Raw genomic sequence first — 18,064 nt, forward strand, 5'->3', positions numbered from 1 at the left:
TAGCATTGCTTTTGGGGGGATACAGATTCACTGCCCAATGTGCCCTATTGTCCCAGTTCAAGTAGGTTGATTACATCACTGGCCAAATCCAATATCAATTGCTGTTTTTTGGAGGACCATTGCCTTATTTCAAGCACTGTGTTGCCTGGACACCAGCATTTGTTTCCCGGAGCTTCCCCAAATGTGCCACATAAAACCAGGAGATGGCAATGCTTGTTCCAGAAAGTTGAAAACCTTGAACAGAAGATGCAGAGGAAGAAAGTAAAATGGGGAGAAAAGGGGATGGATAGAAAGAAATCCACACAGATGGGCTACCTTCTGAGCTTTGCCAAAAAGCGTACGCTTTCATTCGGAATGCAGTGCGAAAACGCTCCTTATTATTCAAGACAACATTCTTAGGCTCTTTTGAAGGACTTTCTTCAATGGCATCTACATTCAGAGGGGTAAATAGCTTTCCTTTAGTATTGGTACCACGAACCCGATCCAAGAGACCCAGCTTTTGGCTACAAAATAAGCAAAAGTAATCATTTTCCTCCATTGTACACTTTAAACTTGTTTTCATGATACTTTAAATATAGAAGAGGCTAAATAAATGTTTTGTACACAAGGACACTGCTGGGGCTACCATAATACATCAATGTCTTTGCAAACAACAGCAAAGCTCTACATATAATTAGCTGATTTTTATGAGAATTTTTTTATTGTATCAATGTTGAAAATGTTACCAGAGGGTCTTACTTTATGTAATACATCACAATGCTTCAGCTCCAGCACCACGTCTGAAGCATTAGATTTTTTATTAAGAAATGAACATTATTACTTAGTCAGTTATATTATCTAAAGGCAAGGATGCTTGGCCTTCCCTCATCAGTGCTTTCTTGAACTACTGCACCTACAGCAGACTATTAAATGAATAAGTCATGCGCATAGTTGAAAGGAGAAGAAAGGTCAAATGTGCCGTGAATCAAATAAATTATCAGCAAGACACTGGAAAGGCATTGCCAAGCAATTACTTGCTACCTGGTAGGACAGGTCACCCAGTTCTCTCCATGATTCAATTTCAGTAATTTCTCATTATTCTAGAAATTTAAGTGTTCTATTCAAATTGTGGTAAAATGACTTATTTTGTTGCTGTGATGATACCTTGCATTGTCCTCTTTCAGAATAATGTACCAGATATTGTCACATCAATGACAACGTATAGCTAGAATTGCATCTACCTGCCATCTTACTGGCATCAGTAACGCTTCTCATAGCCTAATGACCATAACAGTCTTAAAAGTAATTAGCAATACCACTGAAAACAGCAGAATAAAAGAATTTGCTACTTAGTGTATCAACTTAAATATGCTCTGAACAATTTGAAGGTGTAAACGTTTGATTTTCTTGTTTGTTTTGCTGCTAAAAATATATTGTTTTGAATATTTGATAAAAAATGTTAATGTGGGGCTAAATCATGAGAAGAAAGCCTGCCCCTTACTCCAATCCAACAGTGAAATGGGGGACAGCTCTGGAAAGAGGTGAATTGTGTGCATGTGTTCAAGAGGAAAATCTGTATGGGAAAGGGCAAGAGGGTTCAGTGAAGTAGAGAAAAAAATACAGCAGCTGACAAGTTTATGAGAGCCACAGGCGGGAGCAAAGCTGAAGGAAAAACTGATGGCCAGGATAATGAGATGTTATTGGCATTCAGAGAGGTGTTTGTGCACATTGTTCAGCTGAAGCCACTGAACATGCTGGTGTGGAAGAGAAAGGATGGAGAGGGTCCACCAAGGACATAGTGGTCAGAGCTAGTTACTTCTCTGCAGATGTTGTGATTGGAGAATCTCACTCACAGGACTACTTATTCTCTGTTTAAGGAGTTATCATCTTGGTCAGATGGATTTTTTTATGTTTTCTAGCAATGTTTGTGGAAGCTGTGGATCTCTGGTATCAACAATACACCTCTTTGACAGAAGAAGCTATTTCCACCTCAGAGCTCTGCCTGTGGCAGTATTCCATCGCAGCAGAAGTTTTTGGAATAATGTTCTTAAAATAGCAATTTAATAGATTTAAAGAAACAGCAGTTTTCATAGGAGTGCTGACTCTAGTACGAATACTGCAACTTACAGCATACAAAGTTCCTAATTTATTTGAGCACTGCAGGTTACAGTTGTTCCAATTATGGGTTTTTTTTGTTTGTTTGTTTGTTTGTTTGTTTGTTTGTTTTCCAATATGAATTACTGGAGCCCTCATCTTTACTATCAGATTTGTATTAATAATTCTTTTGACCCAAAAGGGAGAGCTGAACAAGATGATCTCCAGAGATCTAACTCCTGTAATTCTTTGATTCTGTGAAACATCCCTGTCTCAAAAGACTGAAGTACAAACATTTTTGTAGAATGTTTTCTCAGACTTTCTGAATTTTGTTGTTGACAATATTGCAATACTTATGAATGCAATTTCTGCTGCCTATTAAATTCAGACGTGTACATCAAGTGTATAGGTGTGTGCAAGTGTGGAAGTGGCAACATTAAGAAGGACTTGCGTGAGTATGGAAATGCACAGCTAGTCCTGATGTATCAGCAGTGCCTGGCCTGAAGTCAATGATTTGAGGAGATAAAAGTACAGATCTGAGAGAAGAATTAGAATAGTCTTAGTGAATTGCATTAATTACCCAGATTTTGCCCTCACGTAGTTTCCTGAGGAATTAATAGCTTTGGGGAAAAATGCACAAAGTACAGACAAATATGCACAGAAAAAATCAAGGAATAGTTTTCTGTTTGTAACAAAATAATATTACTTTTTGACATCTGTGGCAAATTAACACAAAATATGTAGTGTAGTTTCATGTTCAGCCTTAGGAATTATTTTAAAAGTTAATTCCATAGTGTTTCCTTCTGGGCTGGGCTCTGGATCTGATTGATCTGACATAGTGCTCCAAAGGCTAAACTAATGGTGAGTAGAGGATCTGAGCAAGTGATTTGCTTTCTATTAAGACAAAGAAATCTGTGGTCTCTTTTCTGCATTACTGTCGCTCATCTGTGTTGTCAGAAGCCACGTCTGAGAGCAGCGGTGCTTAGCAAGACAGATGTCTTTATTCCAAGCCATCCCTGGGAACTTTATTCAAGCTCTTATACACTATATATGGAAAGAACGTATACAGGAGAGATTTATTTATTTTTTTTCAGTTCAGGGACAGAAATTTCTTTTGTGGACTTACTTCAGAACAGCAGTGATCAAGACTTCATAACCTGCTCATAGATCAAAATAGTCCTTTGCATTCAGCACAAAAGGCTACTTATTTGCTATGATATTCTCCACTGCATATATAGTTACCCTCTTTTTTTTTTTCCTTTTAATGTAGCTAATATAAACATAAACTATTCCTAAATTGCCTTTCCAGAGTTAACTTTTCCCATCGATAAGTGCCAGTTCATGAAGAAATTATTGTCTCAAGACTGTTGCTTGGGAATCTTAGGTTTAGAATTTAACCAATCTGTTTTAACTCTTTAAAATCATGCCTAAGATTGATCTTTAGACTCCTTTTTATGCTCTGTGGGAAGTTAGCCACCTGCCGAGAGAACTGTTTCACTTTGGAATGACTTTCCAAATGGAGAAATCTGTCTGTTATTATTGATTACAGGCAGATCTAGGTGAGAATTAATTTAAAATGCAGATCTCTAGCCTAAGCTGAAGTTATGTGACCTGAAGCCTTTCTCATTAATTTAATGCTGATTATTAACCCTTAAAGTAACATTCACTTATAACAGGATTTTTACACAATAAATGTAGACGATTGTGCTCATATGTAGGCAGCCAGAGCAGTAGAATACTCAGAAAATCAATCTTTAGTTTCACATGAAAAATACAATATGTTGTATATGTAAAAAAAAAAAACAAAAAACCTAACAAACTTCTTTCCAGACAAATGGCTATCTGTCATCATGGAAAAAGCGGATTGTGTTCTCATTTCCAGGGGATGAAATCTGGGTCTGCTGGGGTTTTTTCTTACATAGTGATTTTTAAAAACACTTAGGAAACATTTGTTCTCATGACACAATCCCCATCATTAAAACAGCATGCGCATGGCTCAGTCTCAGAGTATGAAGCATGCGCAAATCACATCATCCTTTATGAGAGTGGCTAGGACAGTGGTTCCCACCTACAAGTTCATGTACTGCTGCTTGTCTTTCAGAATCCACTTATTGATATTAGCTGCTTTTCCTCTCTTTGGGACAGTGGTTTCACATCATTTGGCTTTCCCACAGGAAAACAGGATTTCTGATTTGCAATACACTCCCAGAAATCGCAAGGGAGTAACATATCCCAAAAATACTGATAAAAATGCAGAGTGTTTTTTCTGATTGATTTGGATGCATTGCCATTTCTTGTCTTGCATGCCATTGCATCCTCTCCCTTGTGATGGGATAAAAGTTTTCTCTAAACTTTTATCTTCAAAGTGGAGTCCTAGCATGAGAACTCCTTTATGCTAGGGCAAATAGAGACCACTACAAAGGGAGGAAGACAAACTATCTTTACAGCTAAAGGACAATTCATCTCTCAGATTCTTGCTCCCGTAGAGCAAAGGGAATTATTTTGGAACATCTGGGAGAAGAATTTGCTTGTGGGATATACAAGAGATGGCTGGCTTCTGCAGCAGATGTTCTACCCTTGCTAAGAATAAAGAGTGGGAACCACTGAACTAGAAATACCGATTCATAAATACCGAGTCATGCATGGAAATAACGCAGTTACATCCCATCATGCAAGCCAGATACTCTCCTCTCTGTGTTTTGCCTAACATTGGAGTTTCATAAGCAAATGGTACGTGTATGAGAAGAAAAATAATGAATTAATACTAAAAATGAATAAAACAGAGTCCTACTCCATGTATTTACCCTTTTCACCTCACACAGAGTAATAATATTCAGGAAATCTTTCCATATTTTTGCAGTTTATCTAATCACTAGGATAGCTGATCATTAGATTACGCTAGTCTCAAGTAACTGGAAGCAAAAGGAAGTCAGGCTTACTCCAGTATTTTACTACATTATCAGCTGTACTATCACTGTGCAGGTGAACTGAGCTTTGAGAAATCAAACATTCTAAATGAGATTTTCCGAAATATTCTCCTTTGTGCTTTTCCCAGTGGAAATTAGCATACAACTAATATGAAGACAGCACTGAGCCATGCAGAAAATCTTGCCCTCAGTGAATACTTTCAACTGATCTCTAAGAGTCCACATTTTCACAATATAAAACAAAGAAGACTTTTCTGTTCCAAAGTACTTACAAAATTTAGTCAATCAGCTTATCCTTCTAAGAAAATCAAATAACATTTGTTTCTATAGAGAGTAACACACAAAAGTGATCAACTTCAAAATAGTTGACCGTAACTTCTTGATAACTAATATTTTCTTTTAAAAAGCCACTGGGCACCTAGAAGTTCAAGGTCTAAATTTGCAAGTTTCTGATTTGGGAGGGAAAAATGTCCCATTTTAGTCAACACATTTCCTCATCCTTTGGTGGTCCTTATTGGTATTTAAGTGTAGATCTAACTTTAAACTCAAACTCACTTACCATCCAAATTGTCTGGTGAGAAATATGACCACAAGTTCTTCCTTAAACTCATCTTTGACACTCTTCAGAAAGAGAAAGAGTCCCTGTTCACACTAACAGTTTTTTCTCAGTCCCTTTCCTCATTCCTCCCTAAAGTGATTAGAAATGGGCAAAAATAAGCAATATCACCCCAATCCATGGGGAGAATAATCCAAGTTCAATTCCTTGTGAAAACAGGATGGATATTTTTCACCAAAGGATGCAGCCAGAAATGTAAATAGAAATCACATGGATGTTGACCCACTCTTTACTTTGCAGTGAACATTTCTCCATGTATCAATCACTAGAAAAATCAGTGTCCCTCAAATATTTTGCATGGGTCAATCATCCAATGAAAAATAGAGTGCTTCACTAGCAGCTCTCCAAAAGATGAAGGGCTTAGGCTAGGAAAGCTGAATTGTGTACAGAAGTTTGTAAAATGAAGTAGAAATGAGAAGAACAAGATAAAGTTGAATGATGGGAAGATGTTTGTTCAGGATAAAATAAAATATTTAACAATGTAGTCAAAATCTTAGTATTTCCAATGACGTGTCTTTCAGAATTTTGGATTGCTACTGATTATTTCTATGTTTCATTGCATGAAGATAAAGTTATTGCCCCAAGTCTTAAGTCACAGTTCAGCAAGATGTTTAAACATGTCACTAACTTCATTCAGATGATCAAAATCATCCACTTTCCATTTCCTGAATCAGAACCTATAAATACACATGCATGTATGTTGATCTGCTGAACTTAAATGCAAAGTTATTTGCATGCATTTGTACTGACAATGTTGGGGCTGCGCAAGAAATGGTTTTCAGCTCTTACAGAATATTTTTCACCCATAGACTTCTAGATGCTTAGCAGAGTAGGTTAGTATCATTTTCATTCTATGAAAACAGTGAAAAGCACTTGCTTCTAAGCAGATCATTGGCAGAGCTATGACTAGATCCCATATTTTCAGAACAGCAGAACAATGAACTATCTGCAAGGTCATGCAAGTTTATTTTTATATTTAAGTAATGTTTCTTTCTTATTTCCCTTACTTTTCATGGTGGTTTGATGAACTACTGTTGTCAAAACAGAAATTGCAGGCAGAGAATGGCATGCAAGAAATATGAAGGGTAAGGCTCAATTGTTACTTGAATGTATATACCTAAGTTTTCTTGTGAGGCTCGATCCAAAGAATGACTCCCTACTAAACATGACATTACTGTAAAGTGAAGAAAAGTTATTAAGATGAGACGTTAATGATTACTCATGAAAAGCTCTATGAAAAAGAATGGGAATAGCCTTTCATTTGTATTTAATGAAGTATGCAGTTCAGAGTGACTTTTTTCCCCTTCCTGTTTTGGGAAGTTGCATTAAGAAGAAATACTGATAGTGAGATTTTCCAGCCTTGCTAAAAATGCTTTTATTTTCATTAAGTTGTAACTACTGGCAATACTAAAATGCACCACATTAAATTCTCTTATACTCACACAGTAGGAAGGACTAGTACAATGTTCTGCCACTTAAAGATCTCAAAACATATTTCCAAAGGCAGAGGGATATTATTTATCTTGGAGACATAAGGAAACCGGGATAAACAATTTTTTTTCAGTGACAGGATAACTGACCTAGCAATGAATGTGTTTTCCTGATGTCTAGTTCTACAGTTGGGTAATGCTGTGTGCCAAAATTAAAAACCTGTCTAGGAGTAAAGCCCTAGGAGAAACTTTAAAATTCTTCACTAAAGTGCCTGTATACACATGATTCAAAATTAACACACTAATCAAAATAAGTGCTAATAGCTATTAAAAACTGTGCGGAAAAATCAAGCTACAATTAATTCCTCAAACACAAACACCTGTTTCAAAATAAACAATGTTCTGCAAAAGCCCAATCCAAAGGTTGAGACATGTAAGACACCTCAGTATTAGCTGAATGAGAGCACAACAAAAATGACATTAATGTCATTTTTTTTCATAAAACTTCCTTTTCAGAAAGATGAAAATCCTTTGTAATACATACAGAAGTGCAACAGCATAGGAGTCTTCAGATCAGATGGAAACAGGAAATCATTCTTTCTCTACAGACACAACTGCTATCTGAGATTTCATAGAATTGCAGAATCCTTAGAGTTGAGAGGGACCTCTGAAGGTCATCTAGTCCAACTCCCTGCAATGAACAGGGACACCACAGCTAGAGCAGGCAGCCCAGGGCCTGATCCAGCCTCGCCTTGAAAGTCTCCAGGGACAGGGCACCCAATGCTTCTCTGGACAACCAGTTCCAGTGCCTTACCACCCTCAGTGTAAAATACTTCTTCCTTATATGTAACCTAAATCTACTTATCTTTAAGCTTAAAACTACTTCCCCTTGTTCTGTCATCACAGATCCTGCTAAAGAGTCTCTCCCCTTCTTTCCTGTAGTTCCCCTTTTGAGACTGAAAGGCTGCTATCAGGTCTCCCTGGAACCTTCTCTTCTCCGTGTTGAACAGCCCCAGCTCTTTCAGGCAGTCCTTGTAGGAGAAGTGTTCCACCCCTTTTGTCATTTCTGTGGCCCTTCTCTGGATGTGCTCCAACAGATCTACATCTTTCCTGTACTGAGGACTCCATGTCTGGATGTGGTACTCCAGGTGAGGTCTCACCAGTGCAGAGTAGAGGGCAGGATAACCTCATTCTGCTGGCCATGTTCTTTTGATGCAGCCCAGAATATGGTTGGCTTTCTGGGCTGTGAGGGCATATGGCTGGCTCATGTCCAGCTTCCCATCCACCCTCAGGTCCTTTTCAGTAGGTATGGCTGCTTAAAGCATGATTAAGGAGGAAACAGCTAGTGGCATCTGCAGCATGAAGTCACCATGCTCCCCACCAGTAAGCAATGAAGAGCACAGTATCAGTTACTCTTGGTTTTGGGCATGTACAGGGCTTGCAGGTTAAGTGCTATTCTTAACAGAGCAACACTGCAAACCTCTTCAGTACTTACAAGATCCAGCCCACTGCGTGGGTCAACATGTTCTTCAATGCATCATCTCACATCTTTAGTTCTAGCTTAAAGTAAGCTTCAGTAAAGCCTTGGCTGTTGTCAAATTTTAATTAGCTTTCTACTACCACAAATCCTTCCCTGCACACTTGCCTTGGCATTCAACTTCTGAAATGGGCTCTTTGCTCATTGCCTCATCCTGCGTTTTTCCTAAATGTTCTAAGAGCAAAGAGTTGCTCTTTTTTGTGTTACGCCGCCATCTCCTGTTTGGAGGAGAGGTTCTAGAAAGATCTGTCATAGAATTCAACTCTATGGAGTTCCTAAAGAGCTTTCATGTTGCAGAAAAGAAACTCTGACATTTTCACACAGCTGGGCTTCATTTTTTAATTTTCAAAGAATCACAGAATCACAGGGGTTGGAAGGGACCTCAAGAGATTATCGAGTCCAACCCTTCTGCTAAAGCAGGCATACTACTATAGGTCACACAAATAAGTGTCCAAAAGGGTCTTGAATATCTCCATAGAGGGAGACTCTACAACCTCTCTGAGATGCCTGTTGCAGTGCTCCATCACCCTTACTGTAAAGTTCTTCCATTTGTTAGTATAGAATTTCCTATGTTCAAGCTTTAGGCCTTTACTCCTTTTCCTACTGCAACACACCATCAAGAAGAGCCTGGCTTCATCCATTTGCTTCCCCCTGAAAGGGAGCTCAATTTATTGTAGTTGGTCTCACATAAGGAGCTCTACCATGCTGCCTCATCAGCCTTCCTTTACAAAAGAGGACATGGGCATCCATGACAGCATTCCAGTCATGTGAGCTGTCTTACCATGTCTCTGTGATCACGATGAGATCATGACTCTGTGATCGCATACAGATCTCTAGTTCTTCCTGTTTATTTCCCGTACTGTGCATTGGTATACAGGCACTTTAGGGAAGCAGAGGGTGCAGGTATCTCTAGAGGGATGCAAGAAGGTTTAAGCCAGACTACTGATATTTTGTCTTCTTTGAAGAGTAATTACAAGATCCAATTAGACAATTGAGGCATTTCCAGAGTTTACTAAAAAGGCAGCATTACCAGGCCCCTCTCTGTCACAAGGAACTCTATCCCCTTCCCCCATCAAATCTAGTTTAAAGCTCTGCTAACCAGTCCAGCCAGATTGCTCCCCAGAACACTTTTGTCCCATTTTCTCAATTGCATTCTGTCTGAAGCCCACATGCCTGCTCTCTCAAAGGCCTGCCCAAAATCATAGCATCCAAAGTCTTGATCTTGACACCATATTCTCAGCCAGTAATTTACCCAATCTATTCTTGTTCTTCTTATTTTATTAACTGTTTATGTTTTCTGATTCTTCTGAGAAAGATTTGGACGAATTCTTCTTTCTCAACTGTCAACCACAGTTCAGAAAATGAACTTATTACTACAACTTGCCCATTAAGTACTCCACTATGCAAGACCTTGGAGACTGAATGCACTGACGGGCTGTTCTTTCCACTAGGACAACATTTCCTTATTGCCCATTCAATTCAATATAGCCTTCAACACAAACTGCAGTACAACTAATACTTCCCATACTAAATCAGCATAAGAAGATTCGATATTTTTTTTTTAATTTAAATTACATGGTCTGTAAACAAGAGTTTTATGAGAGATGGGACATGGAACTGTAAAAACAAGCAGATTAGAGCTCAGTCTCATATCTATGGAAGTCCATGGATGCTTCCACAAGTACCACAATTTGTCTGTTTACCTGGAGGAGTTCCAATCTGTTTTTTTAATAATGCTTATTTCTTTAAACATATTGTTGCTAAAATTCCCATACATAATTAATGATGATTTTGCTGAAGGTTGTTTCTTACCTAACAACATAAAAGCAACACATAGAAGGTCTAGAACAAGGTCCATGGGACTACGATTTTAAAGATTCTCGGCTGAGAGTCATAATTATCAGTTTTTAATCCAATTCATCCATGTTAAATGCCTTCTACTGGACTAAACGATAGAACAGCTCAGAAAATACTGCAGGAATTGTTCGGTCACTGCAGGTACAGGAACTTCTCTAGGAGGTTGTAATTCCCTGTCAGTTTACAATTTTTCCTACAATTCTTACTCATTTTCTCCATGTTTTAAATGGGAATGAAAATGGAGACAGCTTAATCATAAGTCTTTGTAGAACTATTTATCTTTTAATACCTATTGACTTTCATTGTGGATGATCCATTGATAGTAGTTTAGCATTTAAGTGCTTTATGTGTCTGACCTAAGAGATTGAATTCTTTTATGTGCTTTCAAATCTGTAATTTGGCTGGAGGGGTTATGAATAATTCATTTCCAAATATGTCTGACACCTCATAGGTTCACTAACAGGGTCTGCTCTGCCATAGTCTTCAATGACTAACCAGTATTAGGATCAATTATTCTTTCATTCTCTTTGCTTATAAAGTGCAAAAGTTACTGGGAACTTTCCCATCTACTTCAGCAGAGGTAAGAACAAGCCCTTAACTTTAATATAGCCTTTGTAGCAAAGTGAGAGAGCTTGATTATCCTATTGATCCACCTTAGCCTTTCATCTTCATATTTATCATCAGGAAATCTGAGAATATGTTGAAATGACACAGACCTGATCTCTTCCATCAAAACATTGCTCTGTGCGGTACTGTTGAGCAGTAACATGAGACAGAACTTTACATTTACTGCAGAACAACTTGAATGCTTAACTCTGCCCCTATAGCAGATCAGGAGAAATTTCTATAGACCGTGATTAATCATAATGAACAATAAAGCTGTTTACAGACAATCAGCAAGCAACACTTTCCAATTGTACGATTAGCATTTTAGCTGTGTTGTTAAGTTGGGAAAAAAGCAAGCAATTAAGAAATGGATTGGTTAAACATTTTTAATGACTACCTATGGTGTTAGTAGCATGTTTTGGTTAACAGCTCACAAATCCACAAAGAACCATTTAACCCACATTCTCCAATAATGTATTAAAAGGAGACTTTAATAATGATGGAGACATACCTGGCAGTACCATCCAATTGCTCTTTCCTTTTATAGAAGAGAGGAAGCATTATAAAAAAGCAAGGAAAGAAGAATTACACAATAAATCCAGCAGATTCTTTTAATGGAAATTGTAAATCTACTGTTAATTGTTTACACTTCTTTTTGTTCTGTGATCAGATCATTACTGACAACAGAATTAAAAGCTTTGACACTACATTTTCAGCTAGTTATAAAGTAAAGTAAATGAAACAGTTCATTGAAACCAATCTGTGTTGCTAAGAATGGTAATCCAGGCTTTGATGAGAAGTCAATCCCTTACCCTCTCTCCCAGGACCTTATTTGCAAAACACATCTTAAATTTCAGGTTATGTTTAAATCACAGAAGAACCTTATACAAAGGACAACTTTGAAAACACAGTAGTGAGTCTAGACTTCAGGTGAACGTGAGAAGTGTTCTCTGAACAAAATGTGAGGTCAAGGAACCCTGTAGGAATCACAGTGTAATGGATAATGTGGGAATAGAGTGAGAAGGGATACAAAAAAGAAAGAAAGAGCCTTATTAAACACTTGTGCTTTTTCTTAGAGATTTTCTTTGGGACTGATGGGAGACTAGTTCTAAAAAAATACACTGAATAAAACAAAGAAAGAGTTAATATTTGATTATGGTTTTCCCTTTGAGAAGGCAGGATACTGAAAAGTTTCTTCAAGTCAGTTTTAAGAAACAGCTGGCACTGCCATACTAGCACAGTGAGTACAGTTCATCTATGCTGAGCAACAGGTTAAGAGCACTTGTTTTCAGAATGAAGCATAACAGTAAGCCCAGAACAAATGTTGAAATGATATGCTTTGTTAATTAATACCCATTATTAGCAACTGATAATCTATAGCTAAAGGAATAGGCATTTAATAGGCATTTTTGTGTTAATACCTCAAGTTGAAACAAGAAAATTTGAATATTAGACACTCATTAACTTACAAGCACAAATTAATTATAAATGTTTTATGCATGAAATGCTTTCCACTGAACTCTGGAGTGGTGATCATAATTGGGATTAAAAAAATAATGACCTCAACTCACCAACAGAGTTTTCTTTTGAACCTTCAGTGAACAGCATCAGGAGAGTTTGACATTCCTTGACTGTCCTCCCCTGAATTAAACCCATTAGCACACAGTATTGCCAAAAAATAAGCATCTAACAAGTATTAATTGTGTTCTTGTGTCATGGCCACCACTGTGATAACACATTTCTCAGACTGCTTGAACTGGAGAGGGAAAAGTAAGAATTTTCAGCACAGCCCATCTTCAAATATACAGTTGCATCCTAGAAGATGTGAATAGTGCAGGTGCCTGTGGCTCAGACTTTCTCAGACTTTCTCAGGATCAAAATTGCAGACAGAGAAATTGAGATTTCCAGATCAAAAAACTCCAAAGTCTTACAAAAGGAAGCTAATTGCAAGCCAACCTTCTCCTTTGTTCAAGCTTAACATGAGAGACACAAAGGGAGTTGTCCATGTGCCCATGGAGCCAGAAGACAAAAGCATTTTCTTCACTCTCAACTAGGAAAATGGTAACTGGCAACTCTCTGCTACGTATGAAAACTTCATTATATACAGAACTCCATACTTCCTGTCCTGACTTAAACTTCACAGAAAATGGTGATGGAAAGGTGTGAAATTCACTTACCTGAAAAATGGAAATGATACAATTGATTCGTAAAACCTCCAGGTAGCAACAAGATCAATTCTGTTGGGGTTAGTAGCATAGTATCTCCAGGCAGCCTGGAGATTTCAAGGGTGAGACAATAATCAGCATAAGGCAAGGCTATTCCTCGGTCTGAAAACAGCCAGATTATTTCAGATACCATACTGATTCACCTGAGTGACTATCTGGAAATGAATTACTAACGAGTCATACCAAATGAGTGGCAATATATGGCAAAATTATTAGTACTGACTTTTGATCTGGGGAGGTTATTAAAGGAGGAAGTACCACCAGTGCAAACAAGACATTACAGTTGACTAAACTGGTTTTATTCTCCTGTTGCATATTCCTGAAAGAGAACCAAGGACTGCTGAACTCGTGCAATATTTCTAGAAGTGATTAAATTGGTTACTATCTAATGTACCAGCAAAGGAAATTTTGCTGAGCTCAATCCAAAATTCTCAAAGCATACAGTTAAAAATATTATGACTAAATTTGCTGCCTCCTAAGTGGTATGCAGTAAATTTAAGCAGTAAATTCCATTCACTGCTCATTCCTGCAACTCCTTCTGTTTCTGAACAGCATTTGTAGTGAAAACCAACATTTCCAAGAGATATCATAGAAAGCTTCTACATCCCTCTGTGGAAATGCTATCACTTGCTTCACTGCACTCAAGATGCATTCCACAGCTATGATGAGTAATTAGTCAGTCCCAAGACAAGTAATTTTATGCTTAGATTTCTGAACCCATAACAAAGGTCAGAATAAAAGACTGAGTGAGTTAAGATGACTCTCCCCATTGAGTCCTCTGATAGTCCAATAACATAACAGAAGACTCAATGGCATGTTTCAGCTTTTACAAACCATACATACTACTTAGGCATTTTGACTAGATTGAGCTAGTCACTATCTATTGCATTACTGCTGTTGCTGTTTTCACACTAATAACAACATGACTTTGTTTCCACATAAAATTCTTCCTCAAAGAAACTAACAAAATCTGGATTTTGGAAAGAATATTTTCTCAACAGCATGTTTTCTGTGATTTTGTAAGGCTGACATAGAATTTTGTTGGTTTCCAGAAGCTAGAAGATGGGTGTCTTTCTTCTAATGACACCTTTCTTCTAAAATACATAATGGAAATTGAGAGATCCCTCAAGAACTGCAAAGACCATGGGCTTATATAGCTCAATGTGAAAAATTTTTCTTCTTTACAAATACAGCTTTTTACATCCTGTAAATGAGAATTGGGGATGAGGGAAGAGGAGGTCCTTGCTGCATCATGCAAAAATCTTCATAAATAACACTTTTCCAATGAGAGAAATGGCTGCAAACCTGAATGAGTTCAGCTGCTGGCTTTCTTCTTTTCTCAAAATGTTTCTGACGATGTTGCTCCTGGACCTTCAGTGCCAACCCTGAACCCAGAATGCCCTGAAAACATAGAGTGATGCAAGATTTTATCATAAAATCAAGGAATTACTTGGGCTGGGAGAGACCTTAAGGATTATCTAGTCCAAATCTGTGCTGTAGATAGAGACACCTCTTACCAGACCAAATTGCACAGGGTCCCATTCAAGATGGCCTTAAGACTTCTAGAGATGGGGTAAATTTAAGCATTTTTTATTCAGGAAAAGTGGAGAAATTCTGAGAGGAAATTGTTCTGCGGATGAGAATGAGGATGGCTACACAGGACCCTTCTGCAGTACATTATGCCTTTTCCACTGCTCCACTGATGAGGTTGCTTTGCTCCTCCCATGTGATGAAAGCCACGTCAAATCATCTTTAGATTCTCAGCAAGCTTCTTGAATGCCTAGCACCTTTCCAAGCTGGAAGTGTTCAGGTATTGTATTTCTTTTCAAGTTATAGAATGGCCAGTGCTCTGAGATGATCACTCAAATACAGATATTTGGCTTGCAAATATTTAGAGCTCAGTAAAATGGTCACAACCCTAGATCAACAGGCCCCAAATATTTTAAAAATATGTCTTGTGTGGCTATGTCAATACCAGTAAACTAATGCAGGCTAGAGTACAAGCTCAAGATCTGTCCTGTGATTGCCCAGATCATTCACCTGATGGACTTGTTCTGTCCTGAGCCAACTAACGGTCTCAGACAGTGTTGACACATGGTTCAGAAATTATCAGGGTGACATATTATATCCAGTAGTTTGCATGTAAAGTTGGGAATAAAAGATTTTGATAGCAGCATCCTACTTGTCTTCAGGAAGCAGAGCATAGACCAAAGTTATTTACTAATATAGACCAGCTCAAGTGTCTGAATTACTTCTATTAATAAGTTTTGATTCCATTGGAAGTTTTGATCACTTTATCCTCTTTTTGCAAGCACACAGCTCTGGGCTGTGGCTAAGGGAGGAGAAAGAAGTTACTTACTGCAGGAAGAGCAAAGAAGGACACTCCAATGAGTGAGAATGTAGCTGCAATCAGCCGTCCTTCCCACGTCTTGGGGGTCTTGTCACCATACCCAATTGTAGCAAGGGTGATCTGTGGGCAGAATGACCAGGTCTTCCCATAAGTGAAACAAAACCAACAACCCTGTTTTAAATATCACTATCAAACCTGTGTCACTCAATTAGCTCTATGGATGCTCGCACACAACTTCTTAAAACTTTTTAGAATCTTTATGATGAGCCAGTCAATCTTTTTCATAATATCATAGTCCAGAGGCACTGCATCTGGAAGAATGGATTTAGTCTTAAATCAGCTGCTTTTCTAGGATGCATCTACTGAATGGGAACAGATGTGGCACAAAGACCAAGCCTCATGCCTACTGTCAGTGCACAGTTAGGAATGCAACTTGCCTATTTCAGTTTGCAGAGCTTTAACAAGTCAGGGCTCCCTCTTCCTAAAGTCCCAGTCACTAAAAAGCAAAGATAATTTTGTGAAAACTTATTCCTTTCCTACGCAACTGCTAAACCTTGTTTTTCAAATATGACCCTTCAAATGAGACCCTACCTGAACTTCCTACTAAAGAAGGATATGAAAATATTCAACAGTTCTGTGTATCATCTTTTAGTTGGCAATAGAAAGGGTGAAGGAGGAATCATAGAATCATAGAATAGCTTGGGTTGGAAGGGACCTCAAAGATCATCTAGTTCTAATTCCCATGCCACATATCTTGCCATTTACAAGAACTGCACTGAATAAAAAAATATGCTGCTGAATTTTAGTCACACATTCTGTACAATACAGTCAGTTCCCAAAACTACTGGTAGTAAAGAAACATGAATTCTCTGTACAAGATGGCAAGGATTTTACATGATAAAATGAGCAGTGGTGCAAACCAATGTAAGACCAAGCATATTAAAAATCCCTCTTGATCAGTATCCTACCATCAATGGAATTTCTTGAGTGATTCCTGTCAAATCCATGTAAGACATAAGCAACACGTAGATTTCTTTCCAGAGACATCTATCTACCCTTCTATTTATGAATCCAGAGAGATTCTCAGGAGAATGGTCTCAGTGGCTTCTTGTAGATCTAACTTCCATCAGCATCTACCTATACTGCCCAGACCTATGCCACGTGTTGCTAGGTCTACAAAACAGACTTTGTACCAGCTATACTTCTGTCATTTGCTGAAGGATATAGCTCTCACTAGGTGGACACTGCTGCTGTAAGAACTTGGCTGCCCCTATGCATATGCTCTATCAGTGAAGTTATACTTAGAGACCCTCCTCCAAAACAGCCTTCCTAGAATTCAGGAGCACAGACTGGTATCTCTATAGGCTTTAAGTACCTAAGAGCCTCTGCCTGACTAGATATCTACAGAGATATAAATTCTGATAATTGATTTTAGTGGTGTTCTTACTATTGGTGATGTTATACCAGTAGCATCCCATCACTCAAAATTAGCAGCACTTATATTTAGACCCTAACACCAATATGTATTAGATACAACGTTTTTAAAAAGATCATAAAGAATTTTTGGATTCACTTACCAGCCCCCACCACAATGCATCTGCATAGGTCTCAAACTCTTCCTTCATCTCCACCCCATTAGCATCCTTTTCAGGCACATCTTTTTCAACCAGATAAACAAGAAACGAAGATAGGATGAGTGTCAGGAACCCAATGTACCAAGCAGTGATGAGTTCCTGCAAAAGAAACAAAAGGACAATGAAGGGGCTGAAAACAGACTCAAAATCCACAGTGACAGTGTAATTGTCAGGAGAGAAGCACTGACAATAGCTGAGCTGTCACTGGAAGCTTGGTCACAATTCCACGATGAGCCTAGCTCAGCGCTTACTGGCAAAGTTGCTGCCAGGTTGAAGTAAAGTTGATCTAAGAGCTTAGCTGCACCATGATGGGACTGTATCCCTGACCTTGAGTCTTAAGTCATTCTCAGTCCTTTTGCCCCAGGGCTGGAGTGGCTTTAGCAGGCAAATCAAAGGCTCTGCTCTCTTCACCTTGACAGAGTCAAGGCTGCAGAAAGCAGTTTCTTCTCTTTAGGCATATTAAAGCGGCTTTCAAGGTTTGCTTTCAGCATGGAATGATGCAACATGAACATATCTTTAAAAATATCTGTGTTGAAACAAAATCTAAGCTTGCTTGAGAGAGTACCTGCAGTGGAGTGTGTGCCAAATCCTATTCAGTTGGGAGATGCAATGACACAAATTACAATCTCAGCAATGTCTGAAACAGCAAAATGTGTTCACAAGCAGTAAAAAGTCGATATTTAAATTTCTTTCATTTTCTGATTGCTGTTTTTTACCAAAGAAAGGGTCGCAGCTGAGAATTTCATAACTGAGTTTTGAGATGTCACCTTTTTTTCGTAGAACCATACAATGACTTCAGTTGGAAGGGT

At 38.2% G+C, this 18,064-nt stretch overlaps 1 protein-coding gene across 1 annotated transcript in view; it reads right to left on the reverse strand.

Moving 5' to 3' along the window:
- The window catches only part of KCNQ3 (potassium voltage-gated channel subfamily Q member 3), a gene marked incomplete at its 5' end in the record, with an annotated part of 32,235 nt that overhangs the window by 9,141 nt on the left and 5,030 nt on the right, over positions 1–18,064 (reverse strand). The window contains 6 exons of the mRNA XM_031552982.1: positions 316–503; positions 11,558–11,584; positions 13,224–13,318; positions 14,577–14,672; positions 15,631–15,741; positions 17,199–17,354. Of these exons, the coding sequence (XP_031408842.1) occupies positions 316–503; positions 11,558–11,584; positions 13,224–13,318; positions 14,577–14,672; positions 15,631–15,741; positions 17,199–17,354 (673 nt within the window). The remainder of the gene's footprint in view (positions 1–315; positions 504–11,557; positions 11,585–13,223; positions 13,319–14,576; positions 14,673–15,630; positions 15,742–17,198; positions 17,355–18,064) is intronic.

The sequence above is a fragment of the Meleagris gallopavo genome, chromosome 3 (assembly GCF_000146605.3).
Source record: "Meleagris gallopavo isolate NT-WF06-2002-E0010 breed Aviagen turkey brand Nicholas breeding stock chromosome 3, Turkey_5.1, whole genome shotgun sequence".
Taxonomy (NCBI): domain Eukaryota; kingdom Metazoa; phylum Chordata; class Aves; order Galliformes; family Phasianidae; genus Meleagris; species Meleagris gallopavo.